This window comes from Mesocricetus auratus, unplaced genomic scaffold (assembly GCF_017639785.1).
Source record: "Mesocricetus auratus isolate SY011 unplaced genomic scaffold, BCM_Maur_2.0 Super-Scaffold_100003, whole genome shotgun sequence".
Lineage (NCBI taxonomy): Eukaryota > Metazoa > Chordata > Mammalia > Rodentia > Cricetidae > Mesocricetus > Mesocricetus auratus.
The window spans coordinates 43,136,953-43,159,992 of NW_024429188.1; the positions used below are offsets into that span (position 1 = coordinate 43,136,953).

General features: G+C 36.9%; 1 protein-coding gene across 5 annotated transcripts in view; it reads left to right on the top strand.

The window, feature by feature from the left end:
- The window catches only part of Heph (hephaestin), a 93,488-nt gene that overhangs the window by 66,730 nt on the left and 3,718 nt on the right, over positions 1-23,040 (top strand). For all 5 annotated transcript variants that reach the window (XM_040744224.1, XM_040744223.1, XM_040744221.1 and 2 more), the window contains 7 exons: positions 242-381; positions 1,140-1,271; positions 10,950-11,056; positions 11,970-12,195; positions 14,538-14,677; positions 15,409-15,571; positions 21,581-21,625. In XM_040744224.1, coding sequence (XP_040600158.1) covers positions 242-381; positions 1,140-1,271; positions 10,950-11,056; positions 11,970-12,195; positions 14,538-14,677; positions 15,409-15,571; positions 21,581-21,625 — 953 coding nt within the window. The remainder of the gene's footprint in view (positions 1-241; positions 382-1,139; positions 1,272-10,949; positions 11,057-11,969; positions 12,196-14,537; positions 14,678-15,408; positions 15,572-21,580; positions 21,626-23,040) is intronic.

Sequence of the window (23,040 nt, forward strand, 5' to 3'; positions counted from 1 at the left end):
ACAGACTTTTGATTCTTAACTCAGTTAGGCATACTGCAGATATCTTTCTGGATGATGGAAAATAACTGTTGCAACTTCACAAACCTATTATTTTCAATCATGGTAATGCAATTTGACATTATAATGGATAGAGCTTACATTTTTTCATATTCGACATGAGAATAGTTCTAAATTAATTTTCCCATATCTGAAAATAACGGTTGAAGGTCAGGTGTTAATAACAGTCTTTGGATTCTTCTAGTTATGGTTATGTTTTCCTGAGCAACAAGGATGGGCTCCTGGGTTCCAGATATAAAAAAGCTGTATTCAGGGAATACACTGATGGTACTTTCAGGATTCCTCAGCCAAGGTCTGGACCAGAGGAACACTTGGGAATCTTGGGTAAGGGAATTCTACTTACATCCTAAGACAGCTATATATCAGGGAGGCTTGCTTTCCCAACCCTTATTCTCAGAAATTCCATGTAGACTATTAAAAGTATGGCCCTATTTCATAAAATGGACATGAATACAAGCACTGGAGAGAAATGTAGAAGCATGAATTCTGAAGTAGCATTGCCCAAAATGTTTCCATTTTCTATACCTATGAGTCATGGATCCTTTGAAGGTAATAAATTTTAAAAGACTCCAGAGGCAAGTGAATTTAGGAATTCTAGCAAGCAAAAACAAAAAATGGTACACAAAGCCACAATTACCCCCATACCTCAGTTTAATCAAGACTACATGCGATTTTGTATGATGGGTGTCTTTATTCTCATCCTAGACCAGACAGGACCCACTGGCCTCTGGAGAGAGTACAGCTATTCTATGTGCTATGTGTATGGCAATATTTCAGTCCTTACTATCAATGATTCTACAAAATTCAGAATGTCAAGAGCTCTTGGTTATTACGTAGAGGAAAATAGGATGATGAAAGTGGGGATAGTAGGAAGCATATTTCTGTTTTTGAGGTACCCCCATGCTGTGGGTAGCAATACCAATTTTAGGGCTTCTGAATCTGAAAATTGTCCTAGGCATATCTTCTAGTCTTGGGAAGATTAATTCCCAATTCTGTGGATCTTGCAGGTGTGCCTTGTTTTTTTGGTGTCTCCCATTTCACTCCCCTGCTAATGAAACTTGTACTTCTTTTGTATGTATCAGGTCCGCTTATCAGAGGAGAGGTTGGTGATATCTTAACTGTGGTGTTCAAGAATAATGCCAGTCGACCATATTCCATACATGCCCATGGAGTTCTAGAATCTAGTACTGGCTGGCCACAGGCTGCTGAGCCTGGTGAGTTGGAACACTTAGTAAAGGGACGAAGGCTTTCCAGTCCTACTTTAGTCTTCTGATTTATTGTTTTAAACACCTTATATTCTTGGTCTGGGAGTGTGGCTCAATGAAAAGTAGAGGGAATTAACTGGTGAATTGGAGTGGAAGGCATGTTTTTCTTTTGTATTTTGGGTAGTTCCTGTAGTTCAGTTAAAAATACCTTGTTTAGGACATGATTTACTTTGTAACTTTCCAAGTTCCTTAGAGTGTAAGTTGGGTTGTTTATGTGTACTAATATGTAACTTTTGATTACAGTAAAGAAATGCCAGACAGTCTACTTTAATAAATAAGAGGGGTTTGTTTGGCTCACAGTTCTACAAGTATAAGGTTTGAGAACCTCATTCAGCAATGACTTTGTATTTTGAGACTGTACAAACCATCACAGACAGAAAATGTGTGTGTGTGTGTGTGTGTGTGTGTGTGTATGTTTGTCTAGTCACCTCATAAAACCAGAAGACTCATTTTTCCAGTTTTCGACCCTAATAACGTCCTCAAAGCCATATCTCTAAATTAGCTGGATCAAATCTGTACCATTTTACTACTTTAAAATATGAAGTAAATTTGAACATATGAAGTGTTAGGTCATAGTCAAACCATACCTGAAACATCCCTTTATATCTCTCTTTCGGCTTAATGTGGATATCTATAGCTCTAAATGTGTCTATAGCATCTCCTCAGTTTGAATATATTTTAAAATTCATTTTAGGGTATTCTCTAGTTGTTTTTATAAGTTTTTCCTTTTAAAATTTATTTTTCATTATTTTTTCAAATTCTTGTTGTATGAATACATTACATATGTCACAGTATTTGGTAAAGATGATTTCATGTAAGTATATACTGTTGTACATTGAGCATATTTCCCCCATATTCCCTTACTCTCCTTTTTCTTATCCTTCCCTTCTCATTTATTCTCCAGTACAGTTTTACTTATACCTTCAGGACATACATACGCACACACACACACACACACACACACACACACACACACACACACACACACAAACGCATGATTTTCTGTATCTCTATACAGATCTAAGAATGATAAATGGATGAAGCCTATGATATTTGCATTTCTGGCTTAGTTTGATTAATATGATTGTCTCCAGTTTTATGTATTTTCCTACAAATGACACAAGCTTGCTCTTCTTTGTGGCAGAGAAGAATTCCTTATTTATTTAAATCAGGTTTTCCTTATCCAATACTTTCTTGGACACATAGGTTACTTCCATAACTTAGCTACTAAGAGTAATGCTGTGATAAAACTTAGGTCTGGAAGGATGCTTGTAATGGGTGGACTTGGAGTTGTTTCAGTAAATACCCAGGATTGTTTTTCTTGAAGAACCCCCATACTGATTTTCATAGTGACAAGTCTACTCTTTAACCAGAAGTGTGTAAGGGTTTCTTTCTTTTTCTTTTTCTATTTTCCCTCCTTCCCTCCTTCCCTCCTTCCCTCCCTCCCTCCCTTCCTTCCTTCTTTTCTTCTTTCCTTCCTGGTTTTCTTTTCAAGACAATATTTCTCTATGTAAAGGCCCTGACTGTGCTGGAGCATGCTCTGTAGACCAGACTGGCCTAGAAGTCACAGAGATCTTGCTGTCTCTGCCCTCCAGAGTGCTGGAATTAAAGGCATGCACCAAGACTGCCTGGTTCTTTTGTTCTTTTTCTGTTTTCTTAATGACTGCTTTTGGGACTATGATGAGAATCTCAATGTAGTTTTAATTTGTAGTTCTTTGATGACTAGTGAGTTTGAACAGTTTCTATTTGTTTATTAACTATATAAGACCTGTTAGTGCATTAATTGAATTATTTGATTTATCATGGTTTAGTTCTTTTATATTCTAGACATTAATCTTATCAGATATCCAACTAGTAGAGATCTTCTTCCATTCTGTACCTTGTCGTTCCACTCATTTAACTGTTTCCTTTCTGTTCAGTGCTTTCGAATCTCATGATGTCTTATTTGCCAATTGTTGGTATTATTTACTGAGCAACTGCAATCTAACTTTAGAAAGTCCTCCCATATACCTAATCCTTCAGATGTTTTCCATACTATTCGAACTAACAGTTTCAGCAGGCCAGGTTTAGGTCTTAGGTTAATTTGGTTGGTTTTTGTGCTGGGTGAGATACGATAGGGATATAATTTCATTCTTCTACATGTAGCTATTCAGTTTCACTAGCAACATTTTTGAGGAGATTTTTCTAAAATGTATGTTTTTGAAATTATTGCCAGGTATCTGGTCACTATGGCTACATGTGCTTCTCTATTCTGCTGATTTGTGTTTCTGCTTTGTGACAGCTCTATGCTGTTTTCTAACTCTGTCTGTGCAGTTTGGCATGCAACCAAGGATTATTCTTTTTGCTCAGGATTGCTTTGGCTATCCAAGGTATTTATTGTTGTAATTTGTGAGTGCACCTCAATGTGGATTTTAAGATTTTTTTAATTTTGTGAAGAACAGCATTGGAATTATATGGGGATTGCATTGAATCTGTAGATTGCCTTGAGTACTGTAGCCATTTTCACAATATTAATTTTTCCAGTCTGTAAGTGTGGGAGGCATTTTAATCTCTTAGTGGCTTGCTTTATTTCTTCCTTTAGTGTTATGAAGTTTTTAAGACAGATATTTTTTTACTTCTTTGGTTAGATGTATTCCAAAGTATTCATTCTGATTGTTCTTTTGAGAGCTTCACTCACTATGTAACTATGGCTGCCCTGGAACTTGCTGTGTAAGTCAAGTTGACTTTAAACTTTTAGAGATCCACCTATTTCTGCTTTTCCAGTGCTGGGAGGCAGGTGTGGTTCTAAGGCATCAGTAGCTGAGAGCTTACATCCTCATCTGCAAGTAGGAGGCAGAGGGAGAGAGGGAGGGAGGGAGAGAGAGAGGCAAAGAGAGAGACAGAGAGACAGAGACAGAGAGAGGAAAGAAAGGAGAGAGGGGAGAGGGAGATAGAGGGGAGTGAAAGGGTGAGAGGAGAGAGAGAGAGCGAGCGAGAGAGAGAGAGAGAGAGAGAGAGAGAGAGAGAGAGAGAGAGAGAGAGAGAGAGAGAGAGAGAGGAATGTGGTATAGACTTTTAAAACCTCAAAGCCAGTTCCAGATGACACACCTGCTCCAAGGAGGCCAGACCTCCCAATCTTCACAAACAGTTCTACCAGTTGGGGTCCAAATATTGAAATACTAGAGCCTATGGGGGCCATTCTCATTCAAAACACCACATCAAACACCCAGGTCCTAAGCCATGAGAAACTGTGTTTCTTTTTTAAGCTAGCCTATCTTCCTTCTGAGAAAAATATATTGTGGGATTCTATTTCTTGCTAACATCTCCAGCCTGTGGGCCATGGGTTGCACATACATGAATCCAAATTAATGACTAATTTTTGTCATGTGGAAGTTGCACTAATTTTCTAGTGGTGAACCAGGAAAATACTACAAATTGAGTGGTATGAACAACAGGCATTTTATTGTCTCAAATTGCTAGACTAGAGGTCTACATTAATGTACTGGGAAAGATTGCCTATGTTTTTTAATGTCTGTGAGGGAAGGCGTTTTTGAAGATCTCAGTCTTTTTGAATTATAGACAGCCATCTTTTCCTTGTTTTCTGCCTTAATTTTCCATTGTTGTATTAAACACCATGACCAAAAGCAACCTGGGAGTAAAAGGGTGTATTTCATCTTAGGTCTCTCAAGTCACAATCCCTCAGTGAGTAAATTCAGGGCAGGAATATAGAGACAGTAACTGATACAGGAATACTGTGTACTGACTTGCTCATTGTGGCTTGCTCACACATAGGACCACCTACCTACCTAGGGGGAAAAGTCTAAGATTGCTCAACTGTGGGCTCCTGAAAAATAAAATAAATGTTGCATATTTTCGTACTCCAAGAGGGAAGAACAAGGGCACAGTCACAATACCAAGCCACAATACAACACTGTAAACAGTTCAGTGCTTGATGTCTGGGACAGGATCAAAATCTTTTGGGCTCCACAGGCCTGTGCAGTTTCCCTTATCCATCTCTGTCTTTTGCAGCATAATCAGTTTGTCTCATGAGCTCAGGCCAGCTCCATGCCACAGTTGCTGCTGTCCTTAGTAGTCATCCTGTAGTACTGGTATTTCCAAAATTTTGGAGTCTCCTCTGCAACTAAGTATGAATCTTCACCAGTGGCCTCTACTGTCTTCTCTTCAGGGACTCCCATCCCTATGACATATTGCCAATCCTCAGCTGCTCTCCATTACCTCTTCAGATCTTCAAAACCAGTACTACCTGACTCTAGAGAACAGTACCAATTTTGGCTGTGTTGACCACCCTGGACCCCAGTTTGTATGTTTTAATCCAGGACGTTTCTCTTAAATGATGCTGGTCTTTTCTTAACAGAAGCTTATTTCTCAGCCCCAGGGAGCCAGCATCATTTGTGTCAGTATAGCAAAATTTTTACTTCAGTAGTGCTAGTCTCTTGTTAACCACATGACTCTTCAGCTCCAGCTGACCAGAGTCAAGGAATCTTAATACAAAACATCACACAACTAGCCCTGGGAGAGTCTTTGTTTCCTTCTGAAACTGCGCAAGCCAGTCTTTCATCATTTACATCTCTTTCAGCATTTTTTACCTTTCCAGCTCCCAAAGCTCATTAAGCTCTGAGCACTCAGTGGCTTTCCTAGATCAAAGTTCCAACGTCCTTCCACTCCTGAGACAGTGTGATCGGGTCTGCCACAAGTACACCTCATGAACCTGATACCAACTTCTGTTTTAGGTTTCTAAGGCCTTAATAAAGACCATGACCAAATAAACTTGAGGAGTACAGGCTTTATTTCAGCTTACAGTTCCACATCACATTCTATCATCAAAGGAAGTCAGGGCAGGAACTCAAGGTAGGAACCCAGAGGCAGGAGCTGAAGTAAAGACCATAAAAGAAGGCTGCTTACTGGCTTGCTCATCACTGCTTGCTTAGCCTGTTTTCTTATAGAACCCAGGACCACCTGCCCCAGGCCCGGTAAAATCCACAGTGAGCTGGGCCCTCCCTCATTAATCATTAAGAAAATTCCCTATATACTTGCCAATATCTGGTGGAAGCAGTTTCTCAACTTATGTTCTCCCTAGATAACTCGAGCTGGCATCAAGTTGACAAAAACAAACAAACAACCAGGATACTCTACCTTCGTGTCATTTTCTTTTTATGTGTGGCTCTACACCTAAAGTTCTCCTTTTTTTTAAGGATGCTGGATAATATTGGAGGCCTGCCTTACTAACCTCATTTAAAACTGATTTCCTCTTGTTTCTAATTTGGCCATGTTTCTAAAGGAGGTCAGATTCTGAGCTAATAGGGGCTAAGACTTCAATATATAATATTTTGAAAGGGACACATTTGAACCAAAAACAGATAGACGATTAATAAGTAGCAAAAAGGAAATGAGGAAATCAAGATAGTAAATGTTGGCAGAACTGTAAAATTCGTAATTATAAAGGAAACATGATTAGGTTGAAAGAAGCAGCAGTTTAGGGTTACAACAGAAGCAAGGATAGAATTAAGCATGGTATATAAGGGAAGAGGGATGACTAGAGGAGACGTTAAAGATTCAGATGGGAGGATAAATGAAAATCTGACAATACACAAGAAGAAATGGCATTGGGAACTCTCATTAAAGGCATAATCTCATGTCATAAAATGAGAACTTCCTCATCTGAGACTGGAGTGACGAGTGGATATCAATACAAATGTGTCACTAGATTTGGTAATGACAGTACAAGAGATGAGAGCCTTCACAATAGTATGTGAAGGCTCATTTTGTTTCTCACTTTAATTGAACTGAGGAGTTGGTGGGAATTTGTAAAATACTTATCTGGGTGTATCTGTGATGGCATTTCCAGAAAAATTAAGGCAAGAATACGTACTGTTTATGTACACAACGACATCCTATTCTGAGCAAAGAGCCGAATGTATAAGGCATTACCTCACTCTACTTCCTGACCACTATATTTGAAGCTGCTTGTTCTACAATTCCTTGTTACTCACTATGTACCAAAAACATGACTCATGGTAAATCTTTCTTTAAGGTGTTTATATTAGATATTTTGTCACAAGGACAAGAAAAGTTATTAATCTAGTTTGTATGAACAGAATTCTAGACCTAGGCTTCACAAATTCAAATTTCAGTCCTATGTGTGGCATTTGGACAGCTACTTTAACATCTGTCTGTGACCTTCTCTTCCTATCTGCAAAGGTTTCTTTTTGAAAATTCAGGATTTCAATTTGCTATATGTGCTATACAAGAATTTGGCAATGTCATTACTATTATTATGTAAAGTCTGAGTGAAAATTAGTTTTGGAGTGTGAGGTACAAAACAGGTGAGACCTGAAAGAATGTGGTAAACATTGGAGTCACCAAAGAGGACAGGATATGGAGCTACAAAATTAAATAGCACTTGGGACATAACCGAGACCACATAGATTTTTAAATGCTACAATAAGCAGGACCAAGCAGCTTTTATCAGCTTTGTTTAGCATCTGCTGGTCTAATACCAGAGGACATGGATTCCAAGATGATATATATTTTAGTAGTTTATAACTTTAGTGAACATGAAAATTACTTGAAGTTATTAATCATATGTGATCAGTGATATAATATTGTGCTTATTTATCGACGGTGAAGGCAAAGCCATGTTCTTGTGCATGTTGGGAAAAATTCTACCATTAAGCTAAAAAAACCAAGATCATTGAGATTTTTTATTTTTATTTTCGTTTTTCTGATAGCTGCTGCTGCTGAAAGTCTTTTATATTCTTATTTATATTTTTATATAATATTTAGTGAATTGTGCATTCAAAGTCTTGCTTATTTTTATTGGCTAGTTTGTTTTTGTTTTGTTAAATTGTTTATGTTGTTTCATAAAATAAATTAGCAAATTATTTAAATAAATATTTCTCTCAAAATGTATTTAAAAATACCAGAAAATGACAGAGAAAATTCTTAACATCATTAGACATGAGAGAACAACATATCAGAATTTCATTAGAATATCCTATTTCCTTCATTGAAGCAAAATTAAGAAAAAAGATAACTAGTTTTTATGAGAATATTGAGGACTTAGAATGTGCACAGTGATGTTTGATGATTCCACTGCTTTGCAAACCAGTTTGCCAATTCTTCCAATTGTTAAAAATTGCCATTACTGTATAGTTCAATAAGTCCATCCCAAGTTATATACCCAAGACAAATGAAAACATAACTTCATATAAAAGCTTATATGATAATTAATGGTGGCAATTTTATGGTGTTTTGAATTAAGCCAAAGGTCTCACTCATGCTAGGAAAGCACTTTATCACTGAGCTACAACTGTAGTCCTTAATGTCAGTGTCATTCATATTATGCTCAAAACAGAAATAACCAAATATCTGTCAATTGATGAGTAGATGAGTAAAATGTAATATATCCATAAAATGTCATATGCTTTGGCAATAAAAAAACAACTGTTTAAGTGGCAGCATGTGTAGACCATTACAATATTATAAGAATTAAATTAGTAAGAGAAAGACAATAAAATGATTCAATTTGTGTGAAATGTTCAGAATGAGATAGAAAACAAATTTGTAGTTGCATTGGAGTGATGGGTAGATTAAAGGATGACAAGAATATAGGAATTTGTTGATTGTAATGAATAGTTCTAAAATACATCATGGTAGTAGTTAGAAAACTATGTGAAATTCTATTATTTATGGGAGCAATATTTTATTTTTTCTGTTATTTTAAATATATTTATGAACTATATGATAATCATATATATGTATAAAAGTATCAAATGATGAAATTTGGATAGTTTGGTAATGAATGAATTGTATGGCTTGTAAACCATATCTCAATAAAGTTGCTATACAAGGTCAATATGAGAATAATTGGAAGTTGTTTAGAAAAGGCAAGGTTATGACAAGGATGATGCCTGGGAATCCAACATGGGACTGATCAAGACCCCCTGAATGTGGGTGTCAGTGAGGAGGCCTAGGTAATCTATTGAGCCTTGGGCAGTAGATCAGTATTCATCCCGAGTATACACATGGACTTTGGACTCCCATCCAACAATGAGAGATGCACTCTCACCCTGAACTCTTGGGGGAGTGTCTAGGCCCTGCCCTGGATGAAATGGCAATCTATGGACACCCCCATGGAGGGCCTCACCCTCCCTGGGGAAATGAGGGGATAATGGGGGAGTTGGGGGGAGGGCACAGGAGGAGGGGAGGGAAAGGGACCTGGAACTGACTTGTGAACCAACCATGTTTCTGATCTAAATTTAAACTTAAAAAAATTAATAATAAAAAAGAAAAGGCAAGGTTAGAGGCTGAGGGACTTCTTAGAGTTAGGAGTTAGTCACTTTTCTTATAGAGATGTGAACAGAAATCTATTCACCACAGATAGAGCAGTGACAATTGGTCAATCAAGCTACTCTATACAAATTTACCTTCATGAACTGGTGAGTTTATTGGAGTACTTAAAGCAGCAGTGATGGTTCAGGGGCTACTTAAAGGAACTTGGATAATAAAAAAAAATTGAAAACCTCACCCTGTAATAGGTGCTGACTCATCAAATTTGCATTAATGGAGCTTCCTGCACATTCCTCTTTTTTTTTTTAGCAGATTTTACAATCTCTAATGGCAACTACTTGTGAATCTTGAAAGTATTTGGAGTAAAGATATGAATCAATTGTTAAGAATAAATATTTATCTTCCAGAGGACATAAATTCAGTTCCAAAAAGGCACACCAGGCAGCTTAGAACTGTCTCTGGTTCCAGCTCCAAAGGATATCATGGTGCTTTCTTGTCTAAATGGCCATCAGCGTTATGTGGACATAGTCCCCATATACATGAATTTGAAATAAAATAAATCTTAAAAAACTAAACTATATCATAAGACTTGGTACTTCATTGGATGTTGAATAAATGAATGTTAAAGTGGCAAAGAAAACTAAAGTTTATGTCTTAGCAACTAGAAAATAGGAATGCTATTTCTAAACATCAGAGGCAAAATTGAAAAAATAAGATAATTTATAACAATTTTAGGTTGTATTTGGTCCTGAAGATAGAAGCTAGGGCTTCATACATACTAAGATGCTCTACTATTGAATTATAACCCCCAATAGAAAATTATTATTTTTATCTGCTATTAGGACAGTATTAAAATGATGCCTAATATTTAATTACAATTTTGGTGTGAGAATTTAGTAACAAAGTAGGTCTATCTTGAAGTACTTAAGATTTTTCAAGACATATATCATAATACGTGAATGAAATCTTCCATAGGGTATTGAAAGAAGGGAGGGAGATGAGAACAGAGTTTGTGGAAACAGTTTCATTAAGGAGGCAGCAGCAAGAAATCAAGATGAACACAGAACCCAAATGATAGATCATCATAGCTAGTGCAAACAGCAGCAGGATCACATTGCCACAGGATTAGGACTGAGCTTTTGTGCATGGAGAGGCTAGAAATGTAATACTGAGTAATTTTCAAGAAGGGAGAAAAATGTGACAAAAATAAAATGGTGCCTGGTATGAGAATGATGGAAAGGGATCTTAAGGGTGCTGAGACTCAGCCAATATAGCCTTTAGAAATTGATAGAAATGTTTTACTTGCTTCAATGAGACCTCCCTTTCTACCTTTCTTAGGTGAAGTACTTACTTACCAGTGGAACATTCCAGACAGAGCTGGTCCTGGACCCAGTGACTCTGCTTGTGTTTCCTGGATTTATTATTCGGCAGTGGATCCCATCAAGGTAAAGAAAAAATTGAGTATTTAAAGGAGGATCCCAGAAATGGGCAAACTACCTGGCAAAACCATGACAAAAGATGGAGTTCAAACAAACAAACAAACAAACAAAAACTAAAGCAACCGACCAACTAACCAATCAACTAACCAACCAACAATAACAACAACAAAAAACTCTGTAATACCCGGGATATAAGGAAATTTCCTCAAATGCTTCCCTTATTTTAATTGTCAGGAAGAAGAATGGATGTAGTGCATGACACCAGATGCTTGTCCTGAGGATTTTCCTTTTTTTTTTCTATTTTGGATCCTGTAAAGCAGTATGTTCTCATACCTTTTACAAATGGAGATAGTTGTCAGGAAATTAGGGGCCTAGTCGCAAATTTGGCACTAGAGTGACTTTGGAATAGCTATCATAAAGTCATACTGCCTCTGTTTCCTAATCTGGAAAATGAATTTTGTCTATCTAGTCAGTTAATAGTGACAAGCCATGGGAAATATATTGTGTCTACTCTGTTATGGGTATTTTTCTTAATGTTACGGATGATACAAATGTAAAGTGCATGATCCAATAGAGCAAAAGGGAAGTAGAGAAGCTATCAGAAGGGAAGCTACCTGTAATCTAGATTTTGAAATCTAAATGAGAGTATGCCATAGATAAGGAGTATGTTGGAAGGAAGGCACTGCCTAAAAAAGCATTAGGTTGATAGATGAATAGTTCAATCTAGCTAAAGCATAAGTTACACATCATCTCTCAACTATGTATTAAATGATTGGTAGAATGAATTTTGATATCAGAGTATCATACTTATGAATATAAGGCATTTATGATGAAATTCTAAGGGGCTTAGAGTATGCTGATATGTGACTCAACTCAACTGTCATCCAGGAATAACCTCATGTTTTTCTTCCTTCATCAGGATATGTATAGTGGTCTGGTGGGACCCTTAGTCATCTGTCGAAAGGGTATCTTGGGACCCCATGGAGGTCGGAATGATATGGACCGGGAATTTGCCTTGTTGTTTTTGATCTTTGATGAGAACCAGTCTTGGTATCTGGAAGAGAACGTTGCAACATATGGGCCCCAAGAGACAAACCATGTTAATCTACAGGATGAGACCTTCTTGGAGAGCAATAAAATGCATGGTCTGTAGAAAAGAAGCTACTCTTATTTCAAAGTAGTCCACCCTGTTTTCATAAGATGATCTGCTAGGTTCACCTCTATTATCTGGAAAAGATGAGAAACTTGGACAGTGGAATGGGAATGACTTAGAAAAAAACTTTCTTATTATTCTACACACATATTTGCAGAACAGATACATGGCCCAGACTAGATGAGGTGCCCAAAAAGAAGGAAGCTAACTCTTTAAAGTTATCATGATGGCACAAGCAAATTTTAACAATCTAGATAAAGGAACATGGACATTTATGACCCTCTATATACATAATTAGCCGCCTTGTAAGTACCCCTCTGTGTCAAAATTCTGAGTTTGTTTTCCTCTCAAAAGCACGATACTGAATCACTATTTTTAATTCTGGATCTGTTCTGCCCCAATATAGACAAATGAAGGACAACTTATCATTTTTACTATATGTAATGCAAAATTTAAATTTACATGGAGTAGTTGGAGAAGACAGCCACAGAAAATAGCACACTGAGCTTATGTTCCATACAATAAAAAACTTTTTGATTCTTGAGTGGAGCTGGGGTGGGAGAATTGTATCATCAAAGCCTCCCTTTGCTCTAGATATCTGGTAGCTTTGCACAAAAAAGAGAAAGTCACGAATAAGAGGGAGGGCTTAAGTGCAGTGGAATGTATGAAGTGATCTCTCCCTACCACTTCTTGCCCAAGACTTTTTTGATCTGAAAGTGAGGTGCAGCTTTTATAATGACTCTAATGGAACTCAAAAGTAGTATCCCATTGTCCTACAGATTTTATCTGTTTCCCCTTGATGGAAAGATGAGTGATTCACACTAGAACAGATGATTCACAACTTTACAAAGTGAACTTTCTTAGTTTCTGTCAAATCAAGGAAATAAAATGAGCTAGAACAAAGAGGAAACGAGGGCACGGTTAGGTCCTCCCAATTCAGGATTTGGCTAATGCTCACCTTCATCTACTCAGGTGCCCACTTTTCCAAACTTCAGATATCACTCTACCTAGGTAGCTAGATAGCAGATATTTTTGAACATATTCTGAGCACTAGTGCTATAAATACCAAGAAAAATAATGTTGCAGTCAGTCCAAGAGGACAAGTAAATAATATTTTAACTCCTCTTTTACATTTCTGAACAAAATGAGAAAAATAAATGGTTAAGATAAAATATGAGCCTTATTACTGAGAATGCTAATTGGAAAACTGAATTTGATTTTATAACTAAATATGATTACTGATACTTTCCATGCAATGAATAGGTTTTCAAATTGTCATTGACATCAGTGGACAAGAAAGTTTCTCTGCATTAAGACAGGCAGGATCTTACCAGAACCAATTAGAGAACCAATTTGCACCCTTTTCTATTATCAAAGAGATAAAATATCTAGAAGTGGATGAACTGAACAATTTTTGTTCATTTTTTTTACCAAATCCACAATTTGATGTTGGTAGACATCGAGAAATACTGTACCTGTTCCTTACATTATTTTCCTCTTGAAAAGTAGAGTAGAAATTACCTCTCATATATGAGAAAATGAGATGTGGGAGGAAATGATTTTGGGTAAGATCGTACCAATGGGAGTTAATGTAACAATGAATAGTTCAGTGTCTTTGCAGCATAGGATGTGACTTTGGAAGAGAATGTGTTAATTAAACAATGTATATTGCAGTCTGAGTTATCTGCTTGTGCAAATGTGCAAGAAAGCTATAGCACTGTAGTATATGAATTTATTTCCTGCTTATTAGTAACCTAAGACAAGTTGGTAACATAAGCTTTCACACCTTAAAAGATAAATAAACTTAGAAGACAGATTTTGGAGAGCTCTAATGAATCATGCTGAGGAGTACTGGAGGAGTTCAAAGGGGGAAGGTGATATAAGAAATTGAGGTTACATAGAGGAGCTTAGGAAATCAGAAAAGTTTTCTTAAGGAGGCAAAATTTTAAAGAGAAAAAATAAGGCAGTAAATATTGACAAGAGGGAAAGAAAAAATCCCACTCATTGGAATCAATGCCATTGTCAGTAGGAGGTGAATCTGGGAAAGTTGGTGTGGAAGTACATTTTAAATGAGTTTATTAGCTGAGCTACAGAGCCATGCACTTGTTCTTTGGGAAAGAGAGGAACCCTTAACTTTTTTTAACTTCAGAATTACATGGTTAGAATAGTTGCTTGGAAATAACTCTGATATTATTATTGTGGAAGATATTTTGAAGAGAGAGATGTAGCAAAATACTAGCCTATTACGATCATCAGAAATGATGAGAAATAGACATAGGGCAGTGGTTAAATATGAATAAAAGAAAAGATATGAGACATTTTCTTCTTTTACAGCTATCAATGGGAAACTCTACGCTAATCTCAGGGGTCTCACAGTATACCAAGGAGAACGGGTAGCCTGGTACATGCTAGCCATGGGCCAAGATACTGACATTCACACTGTACACTTCCATGCAGAGAGTTTTCTCTATCAGGTGAGCTGAAATATGGTTGACCCTCACAGGTAGTCACTTCTGTGCTTTAGCTTTTTTCTGATAAGTAAGAATGTCTCATTGAAAAGTCAAGTAGACAGAAGGAACCTGTGTCACTGTATCTGAGCCAAAGACTTTAGACTCGATGAGCAATGATTTGAGCAGCAAGGAATTTCAAATATTCTTAAAATCCCTGAAAGTCTTTAAAACATCGTTGCAAGAGTTTAAATTCAGGAGCTACATAGAACAATGTATGATTCTGGAAATGTTTTAATCATAGGAAAGAGCATGGAATTGGAGGCATCATTGTAGACAGAGATCTAGAACTATTTTGATCAGGTTCTTGCCAAGAAGGAGTAACTTAGCTGAATTAATTCACTTCTAAAGGAAACATGAAGATCCTTCTTAGAGGTCAGAACTTAATCCAGACTCTCCAGATTTTAGCTTATAGAAAATTTCAGGGAAACTAGGTTTTAACCCTCTACAAGAACTGATTATACCTTTCATCTGTGGCACTTTATGAAAAAGTAGCAGGAGAAAAGAGTTCTGTTGTTTTAGTTTGCATGCCTGGATTCTAGGAGAGATAAATAAAATGGACCTTTGAGGTTTCTCGTTGCTACAGATATTTTACACTATTAAGACTCTAAAATGAACATCATAGACTTTTAGTTCTTATAAGTTGTAAATCTATTCCTATAATTTTCAGTTTTTCTCCCCCATCAACTTTCTTGTAGAATGGACACAGTTACCGGGCAGATGTTGTGGATCTCTTTCCAGGGACATTTGAGGTTGTGGAAATGGTAGCCAGCAACCCTGGGACATGGCTGATGCACTGCCATGTGACTGATCATGTTCATGCTGGCATGGAGACCATCTTTACTGTCTTGACTCATGAAGGTAAGACCCAAATCTCCCAAGTGTGTTATCTTCTAACCTTTTGTCTAGCCTGTAGAAAATAGGTGATAGTAAGGAACAGCTTGCCCTTCCCCTACTGACTCAGAAGAACCAGGTTTTATCACAGATCAGGGCCCTTGGTTAGATATTTACCAAAGCTGCATTTCCCATCCTCCCTTGCAAATGTAATAAGCTCACATGGGTGAGTTCGCCTAGATTGCAACTGGGAGCACTCTTTGCTAGTATGGATTTACTACCCATTGACAAAAAACTAATTAGTTAGTTTTCAAATTCATCATTGAAAGTCCAAGAGAAATACTATTTCAAGGAAATTACTAGTGAATCTTTCTTTGATGTGTTCATTGTCAAGGACAAATACATGGGGCTGGGAAGATGACAGAGTGGGCAACAATGTTTGCAAGCAAGCATGAGAACCCAAGTTTGCAGCCACTTAAAAGACCAAAGTATCTGTAACCCAAGTGTTACAGGAAGAAGACAGGAAGATCCTGGGAGCTCAGTGGCTAGTTAGCTAAGCCAAGCAGCAAGTTCTGGGATCAGTGCAAGACTATCAGTGAAACAAAGTTGGAAAGCAGTAGAACAAAACATTCAGTGCCCTCCTCTAGCCTTTGCATGCATGGTCATGAGCACACATACCTGAACAAATACATGTGAGCATATATAGATCACATTACACACACACACACACACACATACACACACACACACACACACACACACACACACACACACACACACACACACTGATCCACTCTCCCAGATCACAGTGATCCCTTTTCTAAAGAAAAGAAAAATAATTCTAGTGGATCCTCTAATCTTGGTTTTGTGAAGGTTTTTTCCATGGCATTCTTCAGAACTATCTCTGTGTAAGTTAAATGATAAATGTCTCACTCTTCTGCATGAACTGTGTCCAGCCACCAGCACTGTTTCCCTTCCAAGAAGCCTTCTTGGAAAAAAGCATATTTTTACTTTCTTTTTATTTTTGAGATTATTATTGCATTTTCCCCTTTCCTTTCCTCCCTCCAAACCCTTGCATATAGTCCTTCTTACTCCATTTCAAAGTCATGACCTCTTTTCCATTAATTATTATTGCATGCACAAATTTGTATTTATATATACACATATATTTTCCTAATTATAACCAGCTCGGTCCATATAATGGTACTTGCATGTGTGTTTTTAAATTTTTTTCATGTATCATACTGCTTTGGAAAATAATGGTATTAGAGTAGGTATTCTGAGATTGGCAGCCACTGACTCTATCAAAAGACATAGAGAGGGAAGATACTTTTGATTATTGAGACTACAGACCACAAGATACACTATCAAGGTACAATAGATTCAAGAAAATAGGCTCTCTTCTTACCTTACAATAAGTTATCCTTATATATGAGCCATCAAAAATATGAGACCATTTCAGTATGTATCATCAGAGTACCTCAGATTAACACTTGAGAAGATCCAGCCCACAACTCTTAATCTGTTTGCGATTTTTTTGTTTATTCAATATGAATTGCTTCCATTTTGCTCTGACTCTACATATATTAGCAGGGCAATCAGAAGAAAGAATTAAAGAAAGATAGAAATAAAAAGCCCAACTATTTTATTTATTAAGGTTTTATTTTATTATTTAAAACAATTTTTAATTTTAAATATATTTGACCATATTTTCCTCTTCCCTCGAGTCCTTCCAGATCTTCTCTCTCTCCCTACCCACCCAACTTTAAATTCTTGTTTTCACAAGTGAAAGCCCCATACAACACCTTCCCCAAAACAAGAAAACAATATAAAAGAACACCTAAACAGCAAAACAAACAAGAAAGAACCCATCAAACTGTAATCAAATAAAAGCAAGCACATCAGGACAGCCTCAAAGCTAGAGAGAAACCCTGTCTCGAAAAACCAACAAAATGCACATGTGTATGTTGATCAGCTACTCCTGAAAAAGAGGCCTGACCTAGACTGATTGATATACACAGGATCACTCCATTTAAGAAAATGTATTTTACCTCTCTCAGCAGAAGTGAGTGTTCAGTTGCTAGCATTTACCCTAGTGGCTATGTTTTCCATTTATTCCCTCGTTCATTTTTTTTAAATAGACACAAATAAATAAGATAAAGCAAAAACTGTCACAACAAAATCATATAAGACAAACCCACAAAAGGAAATGAACCCAAGAGAAGGCACAAGAACCAGAAACAGACTCATAAGTACCATCAGGAATCTGATAAAAACACTAAACTAGAAGCCGTAATATTTATGCAGAGGACATAGTGCAAACCCCATGCAGTCCCTGCACATGTTGCCTTAATCTTTGGGAGTTCATGTAAGCTTTTCTCATGCTGATTTAGATGGTCTTTTTCTCTTGATGTCCTCCATCCTCTCTGGTTTTTACACTCTTTCTGCCTCTTCTCTCTTAGTGTTCCCTGAGCTCTGAGCAGGAAGGGATTTGATGGAGATTTCCCACTTTGGGATGAGTGTTCCAAAGTCTCTCACACTCTGCATAATGTCTGGCTGTGGTTCTGTATATTTGTTCCCAAATGCTGTAGGAGGAAACTTCTCTGACAATGACTGAGTAGGCATTGTTTTATGAATATAGCAAAATATAATTAGGAATCATTTAATCACTATGCTTTTTTGTTGTTTTGTTTTCCTCTTTTAGACCAACATTATTTAGTTTTTCCCTAGGTCACAGGGCTATCTTGTCCTTGGTTCTTGGTCACCCAGGTAGTATTGGGTATGGGTTTCATCTCATAAAGTGGACCTTATGTCTAATCAGTTATTGGTTGGTTACTCTTACAAGTTTTGTGCCATCATCACCCTAGCACATCTCGCAGACAAGCCACCATTGTAGATTGAAGGATTTGTGACTGGATTGGCATTTATGTTGCTCTTTTGAGAGAACACAGAGTGCATTTCTGTACTAAAGAAGCTAGAACTTAAAAGGAAAGGCTCTATGCAGGCACCAGCTTAACTTCTCCATGTTCAGTAAATTGTGTAGGAGTTATCTTCAGCAACGGAGCCTTACTCTCAGTTTGTGGAGAGCAACCTATAGGCTTGGCAAAAGCCTGAGTTGTTTGAGCCTTCCCATTGGGCCACTTTGGCCAACAACTCAATTAGATAGGTGTATCCTAATCCTGGTACAGGAAGCTTTAATTGGTAACAAGAGATGTCTAGCTGGGACTCTTCCTCCCTTGTTATTTAGCTATTTCATTAAGATCATCTTCATATATGTACTTTAGGAAGTTTCTACTGTATAAGGCTTTCATACTACCCCTTAAATGTCACTTAATTTTAGCTGTTTCCCACAGTATTCCCTCCTACAACCCTGTATCCACTTGATCCTTCTGTTCCAGTCCCCCATCCTTGTCAATTTATAATTATCTGTTCTACTTCCCTTTCCTAATGAGGTCTATCTTTTTATTCCTACCCTCTGTGGGTCTGCAGATTGTGGCTTAGTTATTGACTTAACAGCTAATATCCACATATAAATGGATATCAACATGTTCGTCATGCTGGGTCTGGGTTACCTTACTCAGGATGATGTTTTTCTTGTTCCATTCATTTGCTTTCAAATTTCATGATATCATTTTTTGAAAAAGATGAGTAATACTCCATTGTGTGAATGTTCCACATTTTCTTTACCCATTATTCTGTTGAGAGACCTCTAGGTTGTTTCCAATTTCTAAAAAATCTATTTCTTTGATAAAGTTCCTGATGAAACTATGAGGTATATGAACGACATCTAAGATGAAAGATTAATACAATGCTGCAGGAAGATAATCCTTCTATTGTGATAAAAGAGAAGACAGAAAAAAAGAGTATGAGTGTGTAGGCTTAGAAAAAGGTCATGACAAGCAGATTTTCTGCCTCTTGTTCTCTTGATTCCTTTGGAGTGTAGCTTATAGTGTCATCTGCTGAGTGGGAACTACTTGAGGAAATTGAGAGAAGTGTTAATATAGTTACTTTGGGGTGGAGAATTAAGTCACTGTTATCTTATAGCATTGAGGGATTAGTTAGAATTAGACACAGAGAATCCAAGTACTTACATGTGTATGTTTTCTGATGGTATTCAGCATACTGGGTAAAATACAAGGCAGGAACAGTTACTGTGATTCCGTATGTCAGAGTTTGAAGTTATAGACCATGGATTCTAATCTATTCATTAGTGGAAGAGAAGACCATGGATAAATTGGTAGGTCAGGAATTCCTATGATTTAGGAATAAAATGTTTAATGATGGGAGAATAACAGGATTTTTGCTAACAAAATAATGAGCATTAAAATGAGAGATTTTTGTCAAGTTTGGAATTTCTGAGGTGCTGCAGACCTGGAGGAGCGATCCAATATGACCATGATTGACCATGAGTGGTAAAACTGGAGTGAACACACCATGTGACAAGAATGAAACAGTCTATTCCTGGGAGCAGAATTGAGAAAGACTATATTGATAACCAATGGCTTCCAGGGACAAAGAGAAATACTAGATAATGGTCAAAAGAAATGTTTAGTTTTTCTGCCTAGTCAATGTGAATATCAAAAGAAATCAATCTTTACTAGAATGGGAGAAACAGTATTTGAATAGCACATACCTCAGAAAATAGTTCAGCTTCACTGAAGAAAGAAAAGAAGAATTATTTTGAGACAGGATTGAATGTGTACAGAAATACACTTGACAGCAAGGGATGACTGAAGGGATAATGGGAAATGGTGGAAGAGAAATAGTATAATATTCAATGGGGATAGAGAAAGTGATAAGAAACACAGAAATAAAGGCATAGGGTAAGCTATATTTTGGTTTATAGGTCTATGCACTTGTCCTTGTTTCCTGTGAACACTCAAAATCAAATTAACATTTTAATATTGATTTTTACTGATGACATTTTGTATGTGACAATTTCTTGCATGTCTGTTAATGTATTCTGTTTACTCTCTCTACCTTAACTACCTCTTTCCCCAGACCAGTCAGTCCCTTTCTTTTTCATGACATTTTGGTTGGTTTTGTGACATTCAGTTTAGTCAGAGCCATCTGCTTGACCTTTGGGATTGGAACTATTTGTTGGAGCCTGGTGAGATAAATCATCAGTGTACTTAACTGAAGGCAATGGTCCTCACTCTCTCTTATCTATCTCTAGCAATGTCCAGCCATGAGGGGAAGAGTCCTCTGAGCCCCTCCTCCAACTGTGCTTGACTGTTGATAGTGCCATTCTTGTGCAGATCCACTACAGGCAGCCACACCTGCTTTGAGTTTGTGATTACAGGGGCTTTTTTTCCCCTCAGGAGATGATATTTTGCAGCGCTTCTCTGTGTCTTCTAATTCCTACATTCTTTTTTTAATACATAGTAGCTTGGATGAACTTTATTAATCTGAAGTTCTCACTTTTGAAAATGTAATAATAAACAATTTATGCTAGGTGTGGTGTTGTACATCTTTAATTTAATTACTCTGGAGGCAGAGGCAGGTGGGTAGATCTCTGAGTTCAAGACCAGCCTGGTCTATAATATAGCAAGTTCCAGGCTAACCAAGACTACGTGGTGAGACTTCTTAGTGACACTTCTTCCACAGTGTTCCTCAAAGCATACAGTGGATACTATGTGTTTTTTAGGCCTGAGCACCTGTGCAGCGATAGGCCTCTGCTTTCATCATTATTCACAGGAAACAGTTTTCTTTCATTAAAGTTGAGAGAGTACCATATGTTTAAAAGGATGAATGTAGCTTTTTAGAAGGTGGCTTGATTATATGTTAATTTGTCAAACAATGGTATTCCCTACCCCCTACCAGACACACAGTCTTATCATGGATTTTTGATTAGGTTTAAAGTGCTAGACATGGATGCCCTTGTTCTCCTAGAGCAGATATCAAATCCAATCAAAGAGACCTTAATAAAGTAGTAAATTCCAGAAAGAAGTTGCTTCAAGTATTGTAAATTTCCCATAGAAATCCTATAGGTTGATACAAAGAATAATAGGATCAACCTCTTGTCTTTTTTCACAGAACATTTAAGTACTATGACTACCATTACCAAAGAGATTGGAAAAGGTATGTATGATGATATATATGCACTGAGAAGTTACATGTGGTGTGTGTGTGAGTGTGTGTGTGTGTGTGTGAGATATGTGACACTTCTATCATAACTAAACTTGGGCATGTGTGTGTGTGTGTGTGTGTGTGTGTGTGTGTGTGTGTGTGTGTGATATGTGACACTTCTATCATGAATAAACTTGGGCACCATAATATAACACCTTAAGATTTTTGTAAAATGTCAGAAACCAATGAGCTAGAGTTTAGTTACCCTCAACATGTTTACTCACCTTGTGTCTTTCCCATAACTTTTAGAACTTGGGGAAACAGCCACATAGAAAGCTCTATTCTTAGCTCAAAAAATATTTATGAGGGAGAATAAAATTCCAAATCCTGCTATTTTATATCTGAATGAATGACAATATGAGACTGGAAAAATACCAAACATCCTTTAGGAACTACTTTTATTCTTTTCTCTTTTTATCTATAGAATAACAAAGAAGTGTAGCTTTAGGACTATTCATTTTTTCCCTTTGGGAAATAATGATTATTTTCCTATGATGCCTAGGTCAAAATTATTCTTTCATTCTTTGCTCCATTTTTGCCTTTTGACAGGAAAGATTCAGAAAGTTGTATGAAGTACAAGAACTATTAGACTCATGTGCTACCATGCCTGATATCTCCGCACTTGGAAAGTAGAACAGGAGAATCACAGGTTCCAGACAAACTTGACTTGAAGTGAGATCATGTCCCAAAAGATTAAAAACAACACAATAAAAGGGACACTAAGGAATATGAATTTACTCTGGAGATTTTCAGCTCTATTGAAAATCAGCTTCTCATTAGTAAAGTCCCTATGATCTACCTAAGTGTCCCGTGAATTATTAACCATGGACTAGGATGTATCCTGGATAGGTTAGAGAAAGTTAAGGTAAGGTTGAAAGGGCAATCCTCAGATCACATTTCCTTCCACTCAGGTAAATATATATATATATATATATATATATATATATATATATAGTGTAATATGTGCATATTTATACATGCATATATAAATATTGTGTATGTATTGTTAATAAACTCTCATTTGAGGAAAAACTGTCAATTTTTGGTCCAATAAAACTTACTAATTTTCTAAATTGGAAGTTTGTTCACAGTCACAAGAAGAATAAATGCCAGAATGTGATTCAGTTTCTATTTGAACTCATTACTTGGCATCTTCTTTCAGTTCTGTGAGAACATTCATTCATCCAATTATGCATTCATCAAACAAGTGTCAATTACCAGGGGCACAAAAACAAATAAGACATAATTGCTACTTTCCATTGCCTAAAAATGGAATGAGACACAGAAACAATAATTGTAATGCTAGACACTGTGCACAGAAAGGGTAAACAGCAATAGTATCGTATAATTATTGTATATTTGCTATT